This window comes from Beta vulgaris, chromosome 4 (genome assembly GCF_026745355.1).
Source record: "Beta vulgaris subsp. vulgaris cultivar EL10 chromosome 4, EL10.2, whole genome shotgun sequence".
Lineage (NCBI taxonomy): Eukaryota > Viridiplantae > Streptophyta > Magnoliopsida > Caryophyllales > Amaranthaceae > Beta > Beta vulgaris.
Window position 1 is genome coordinate 59305457 of NC_079205.1, and position 7369 is coordinate 59312825.

The 7369-nt window shown below is 35.0% G+C and overlaps 1 protein-coding gene across 1 annotated transcript; it reads right to left on the reverse strand.

The window, feature by feature from the left end:
- Nucleotides 1–935: 935 nt before the first annotated feature.
- On the reverse strand, nucleotides 936–2647 carry LOC104890392 (uncharacterized). Its single transcript, XM_010675862.4, has one exon. It carries the CDS (start codon nucleotides 2536–2538, stop codon nucleotides 1345–1347), a length of 1194 nt encoding a protein of 397 aa, XP_010674164.1. The 5' UTR covers nucleotides 2539–2647; the 3' UTR covers nucleotides 936–1344.
- Between the last annotated feature and the right edge of the window lie 4722 nt (nucleotides 2648–7369).

A 7369-nucleotide genomic window follows, 5' to 3' on the forward strand; every position in this document is an offset into this window, starting at 1 on the left:
TCTTCTTTCTAACGTTCCATATATGATAGTAATCCAATTAAGGGTATGTGATCCATCTTCTATTGTCACATACATAGATTTTACCTTTCAGTAAGAATTTTTTTACCTGCGTTAGAATTTTCTCCCTCCTCTTTACCTTTACTGAACAATGAACACAGTCCCATGTAGTTACATGCTTTCAAACTATTCACATTCCCAATCCTTCAATGAATGATCCCTTTTTCAAATATGAAATTCAAATGTTGTTCTTCATCTCAATTCGCAGGAACAGGAAGAAGTAAATGTAATGTAGCACCAACCCAATTAAGACCCTGTTTTTTTAGACTGAACTGGACTGAATTGAACTGAACTGAAAATAAGTCCAAAAGAACGAGGCTTAACTGATTTCCCCAACGAAACTCCGTCCCTTAATTTAAAAATTAATGATAATTCACTCACATACTACATTAAATACAAAAGGAATACTTTTACAAACCTAAAATAACTTTGGAACTCCAAAACAAAAACAAAAGTTTATAGAAAGGCAAGTTTGATAAGGGTTACCAAATTCTTTTTACAACTATAAGGGTCTGTTCTCCCCAGTTCAGTTTAGTTCTAGACAATACTTTTACTCTCACATATCAGTTATCACCATTCGATTCAGTTCAATTCAGTTTAGTATAGCTGTTTTATGCCGAAGCGAACAAACCCTAATTAAGATTATTAATTGGATGCAAAGTAGAAAAAAGCCTCAAGCACAAGATTATATGTGAGAAATTCCTTTAATTTGAATATGAAATCCAAGAGTGATTAGTAGGTGGTGTAGGTGATCAAGGTGTTATGAAACTTGACATTGATCCTTTACAACACCAAACTACATTACAACATGGGTAAAATTTGCATAAAAGTGTACATAAATAAACTACATTTCAAACAAGTAAAACATAACCCCAAAATATACAAATATAACTTCATACTTAAATTCTTTAATACCATTGATAGAGAAGCTAAGCTAAAACCTCTCCTCTTCAAAGTGTTTCTACAAAAGCAACCAAAATAAAGCTACTACAACCAATCTTCTCCTCAATGATATACATAAAGGAGGTACTTAACAATCATAATGATATTCTACACATCATAATACTAATCATGATCATAATCATATATCAACCTAAATACACAAATCAAAACCAAAGGTGAAGATAATTTAAAAAGAAAAACCTATTTACATATCCTTCAAACTAACTTTTTTTTTTTACTCAATAGACTTGATTTGGGATTTTTACTCTTTTTTTTTTTGTTTCCTTTTTATATGAGAGTTTTGATAGTGAAGATAGTAATAATAATAATGATTTAATGACGATATCACCTAGAAGAAACAGGATTTAGTGCTCTAGCAAAGCCATTAAATGCCCCATAACTCTTGGAATTAAACCCTAAACATCCAAGTAATCCTTGTCTGTATGGTAAAAACGTCTTCTTCCTCATTTCCTCTGCTTGCGCTCTATTCGCCGCGTAATGCATTTCATGCGCCGACCTTCTCTTCGCCGTCACCGCCGTCGCTTTCCCCGTCTTCTTCGCCGACGACGCTTCTTTTTTCTTCGTCTTTTTTTCCTCCAGAAACGACGTCGTATTCGCAGTTGCATTTGTGTTGTTGTTGCTGTTGTTTACTTTCTCTCTCTTCTCTTTTGCAGGAGAAAACGAGATGTTAATGTTATGCCAGAATTTGTTGTTACTACTTCCTTCACTTTTACTCCTTAAAAAATCCTTCAAAAACACCCACCGTTTTGAACTCCTTCCTGCAGATGAACACCTCGACGAACTTCCTGACGGCGTCGTTTCACCTTCCTTCTCACCGACTCCTCCTCCATTCTCATCTTCATTTTCTCTCTCCTCCTTCATCGGAGTTGAAACGACGTCGTCGTCGTCGAAACCGTACCACTCAAACGGCGTCGTACTACGAAGAGGAGAGAGAGAACGAGTTCTCCTTCGTTGAGATCTACTTCTCAATCTCAAATCCCTAGACGACCTCTGAAACAACACATTACTTTTTTTCTCATCATCTTCATCTTCATCATCTTCTTCGTTTTCTCTGTCAGATTCAAGAAGTGTAAGAGAAGGAAGCTTCTGAGGACGCTGAAGATGAGCGCAAAGCTTCATAGGACGGATCTGACCGTTAAGAAAGAGTTCATCAGCAGACGACATAGCCGAACCGATCTCCGGCGCCGGCGAATCAAATCTAGCTGAAAACTCAAACTCAAAAGAACCGTTAGAAGAAGCGTCGGAAGTTGACGGAATCAAACCTCCAACAGTTGAAGATCTTCCTGTAGCTGTAGCAAGAACGAAATGCATGGGACTAGTTGGAGCACTGTAGAAGAATCCAGAATGAAGATAAGAAGTTCGTCCAGGACTTGAAGGTGCGCTTACATATGGAGTAGAACAGTTACTGTCATCGATGTAGAAATCTTCATCATCTTCTTCTTCGCGTAAAGGTGGAGATGGAGGAGAGAGAATATCACCTCCATTAATGGACTTTGGAGGTTCGAGGTTTGTTTCCATGGTTTTCTGTGGAAATGTAAGTTTTGTTGAGGAGAGAGAAAGAGAGAGGAGGTTTTGTATGGGAAAGAGAGATTAAAATGAGTGCAAATGTGGGAGAACGAAGAAGAAGAGTGGAAAAGAAGAGGGTTTGGGATATAATTGACCTTGGATTTGAGGAAAATAACGAGAATGCCATTGTATGGTGAATTATTTAAAGGAGAATTCCGTACGGAGGGAAAAGTGATGGTGGGTTTGTGATGTATTGATGAGGCTGTTTAGATTCTGGACTTTTTTTTTTTACTGAGACTGCCCCTATGAAGTATGGGCCTAATCTATGGTGTAAGTTTGGTGTCCTTAAAATAATTTATTTTTGTTTTCTGTGTTTAAATAAAGAAATTTTTTTGATTAATGTGTTATGGTAACAAGGGTTTGTTTGGGTTTAGAGAAAGATGAAACAACAATAACACCTTTTTAATTGAGATGGATAAAGTAATTGAAGTACTACATGTCTTAAGTTTTACTCCATCCCTTTTTACTGGTTGTTTTGAAATATTAGGGAGCTATGAGCTTAATCTAGGAAGCTAAAAGTAATCCTTGTTAGATTATTTTTTTGTTTTATTTATTACAAAAGACAATTGGTCCAAATATCGATCACTACTAGGACAGTAGTCTGCAAGATATATCAGTTAATAGGTTGGGTACCAGGTTAAATAGCACAAAAGACAACAGGCTTGAAGGCTCACTACCCCCACCTCTCCGTCCCTTATTAGATTCTTTAATTTTATGTTTTTTAATATTGATTTATATAATTATCTTGAATAATGTATTATTAGATATATTAATGATTATATTTTCCAATAAAAATTAGTGATTATGAACAAAGAAAGTATTGTCTACAATTCTTTTTGGAATTGTATGGGTATAAGCCAAGTATATTAGCGGACCCCTATGACGAGTTCGCGAGCATAGCAATGTCATCCACTGGTCTAGCAAGTTAGTTCACCAACGTGGTCAGACGATGTTGGCGGTTGCCCAATAAGACAAAAGTATGGGAATCTTCCCACCTGTCAAGTGCGTCACAGCCATACACGTGTCGAAAGATTACACGCCCTGTCAAAGTAATAAACTTCTATAAATACCCCACTAGTACTATTCTGCATGTACATTCTCTCTCATACTGAATAGCTTATCTCTCTCTCTCTCATTTCTCTATTTAAATCCTAATTGGACAAATATTGACTTGAGTGTCGGAGGGGGTTTTCTCGCAACCACCCTGAGGGTAGCTCACGTTTGCTTATTGTGCAGCTATTCACTGAGGACTTCACTCTCCAAATCTTTGGCGGATTTCCCTTGAAGCCGCTAACCGTTTCATAACCGAAACAGGAATGATAATGTATCTTATCCTAATTCAAATTATTAACATTCATCATTTGAAGTTTAATATATCTTCTTAAGATTAATTACATCAATTAAAATATATCTTCTTAAGATTAAAATATATATTAAGACGAGTCCAACAAAATATATGTTACAAAATGTGTAAATTAAAAGAAAATCGAAGAAGTACCTTTAGGCTTTAATATATATTGTCTATCTACTACTCTCTCCGTCCCAATTTATTTGCTACATTTTGTCATTTAGGGGTGTCTCAATTTATTTGCTACATTTGCAAATATTTCCATATATAGTACGTAGGTCCCACACTTTATTTACAAATTTGTCATCACTCCCTTCTTAATTTTGTAAATGTTTCCATATATAATACATAGGTCCCACAATTTACCTATTTGCTTTTTTGTTAATTCCATTTATGTCAATGGTCCCCACTCCCTCCTTGGTCTTTGTGAAAAAGTGCTTGTAGCAAATAAATTGGGACGGAGGGAGTACTTCCCTAAGTTGCACTCAATTTTAACCAACCCATTTTTTTCTCCCTACTTCTTTGTCATGTTAAATTTGTCAAAACTAAAAAAAAAATTAAGGAAGAACCAAAGTTAAAAGAAATTATGACAACTAAGGTCTTATTCCTTTAAATGAGATAATCTAATTAAATTGAACTGGAAATAAGTTCAAAACAACAAGGTATAATAGTTTTTCATCTTTTATCATAAGTATTTTAGAGCAATATGAATAAATTAATCTCCTATGTGATGTCATTAACTCACCACCCTACCAATCTACCATGCCTACATAGCTAATCCACCTGCAAAAATTGTAGTGTCACGTGCCCTGTTTTTATTCTCACTATTCTGTTCTCAATCCCACACTCCATCCCTACACCTTCAGATTCTAGAACCCCAGCTGTACTGTACATTGTACACCAGATCATCATCAGTTCATCACACCCTCTTACATAGCCAACAACTCATCAATCTAATACATTTCATAGCCACTTGCTGTTTAATTCGTACACTAAACAATATAGGATCACACTCTCCATAGGATCCTTATTTTTTGGGCTCCCCATACGAGCAAGGAGATTATTTGATTTAACATATGAGCCACGAAGGCGGTATAAAGTACAAAGAATGGGAGGGGGATTTGAACCTGTGACCTATCGTTCACAGCACCTCAATCTTAACCATTAGGCCAAGACATCCTTGGTAATTACTTTTCAATGTTTAGTTTATTAAAAAAAATTAAGTGAAAGAAAATGGGAGGAATTGGAAGGAAAGACTCTTTAATAAAATTTTACTTTCTTTTCCTCTCAAAAGTGGGGGAATTTGGGAGGAAAGAGAAAATTTATACCAAACATGGGAAGTTAAGGTTTTTTTTTTTTCCTTTCTCTTCCATTCTTTTCTCTTCCCTTCCTTTCTTTTCTCTTTCTTTCCTTTACTGAAAATGAACCAAACACTATCTCTATTATATAGGGGAAAGGGGGAGGAAGATGGTGTCTCTATGTAAATATACTAAATTATCCTTAATAATCTAATGGAATAAAAAAATTACAAAAGAAAATAATTTAAGAATCATTTTTCATTTCAACTTTGCATTTTCAAAAATTATTAAAAGAAACGGTCTAATTTTAATATAAAAGTAGACCTAGTTACTAAATGGATTAAATTAGTTACTGAAAGAAATTAACTAGTTTATTGGGCTAATTTTCTTTTTAATATTGGGCTTGCCATTGCCTAATTTTAATTTAAAAGTAGGCGGACTCTTACAAGACAAACTCTTGCATTTTAAGTGGATAAAAGACATTATTTTAAACATTAACGCACGCATCACGTATTTAATTTATGGGAAAAGCTAAATGCAGCCCTCACATATAAGAAGTTAAAAATGAAAAAACATGCATTAAATGATCATATATTACATAAATTAATGCAAACTTTTGTTATAAATTGACAATTAATTTTCATTTTAAGCAATGTATTTAGGACTGCATATAGCATAAACCCTTAGTCTACTAAGTTGGATTAAAGTCATAATTAAGCGTTAAGATGTGGAATTATTAGGTTGGATAATTTTAACTATATCTATTTTCTTAAAATAGTGCTTACTGCTTAACGATTGACATAGAAATCAAAATTTGTTTCGAGTTGTCAACTAGCTACATTAATACTATCTTCGTTTCACATACATGCAACATTTCTCATTTAGACAGTATTTATCAAGACATCAAACAACTTTTGACAATTTTTCTCTCGCTATTATGTAAGAAAATACATGGTCAAGTGAATCTTGTTAAATTTGTCTTATCAAAAGAATTCTAAATATCAACTCTTTATAATTTTTACCTGCATGCAATTAGATATATCAATGTCCCAATAAACGCGTTGAAGTACGTGAAAAAGCAAATTTTACATATATTAGGAATACAAGCCCAATATAGTTACCCATTATGTTGTTCGAAGAGAAACGGAGTAGATGAACCAAGTCAAGAGGTGGTCTATCAGTTGGTTCACGGGTTTTTGAGCTAGTGGTCCATGTAGCGATCCATGGGTTGTTCCACGTGGAAAGCTATGAGAAGTTTCGGATGACTTGTTCTCTACGATATGTTAATTAGTTTCCTCTTTGTAATGGTTGCAATATTCCTAGTTATTATTTCCTATTTACTAGTTGATTGTATTTAGGAAGGTTGTAAGATATTCTACATAATATGGAGAATGTCTAGTGGTTGATACTATGAAGGTTGTTTAGTTTCCTAATACTAGTTGGTCTAGTATAGGTAGTATGGAGTCTTATAAATAGGAGTTTATATACTCATTGTTAAAGAGAATGATTTTGTACCATTGTAGGGCGCAATGTAGGTGCTTAAAGAAACACACGTGTGGACACTGAGTGGTAGTTGATGACCACTGTTGAGAAAGCTTCGTGGGTGAGGCAATGGAAAACCCAGTGTTTCTCTGTGATTCCCTGATTGGATTTTGGTACATATGAAATTTCCATCCAAATGGAGTGATTGGATTAGATCTTGTGTAATGACCTCCCTCGTTGCCATCCTCATCAATGGCTCTCCCACTATACCTTTCAAACTTCAAAGGGATCTCCGACAAGGAGATCCACTATCCCCTTTCCTCTTTGACCTAGTGGTGGAATCACTTAGCCTTCTCGTCCAAAAGGCAACAACTTTGAAACTTTGGAATGGCCTAGAAGTGTGTAGAAATGATTTATGAATCACGCATCTCCAATATGCGGATGATCATAATGTATTGCTCTCCCAACTTGGAATCTCTCTTGAACATCAAAAAAGTGATTGTCTTATTTCATCTTGCTTCGAGACTTCAAGTAAATTTCCATAAGAGCTCAATTGTAGGGCTCAATATATATCGAGTCTTCTTAACTTCATTGCGCCGCAAATGCTCTTCTTTGTCGGATTGGTTTTCTCCCATTCACTTATTTGGGTCCCCTA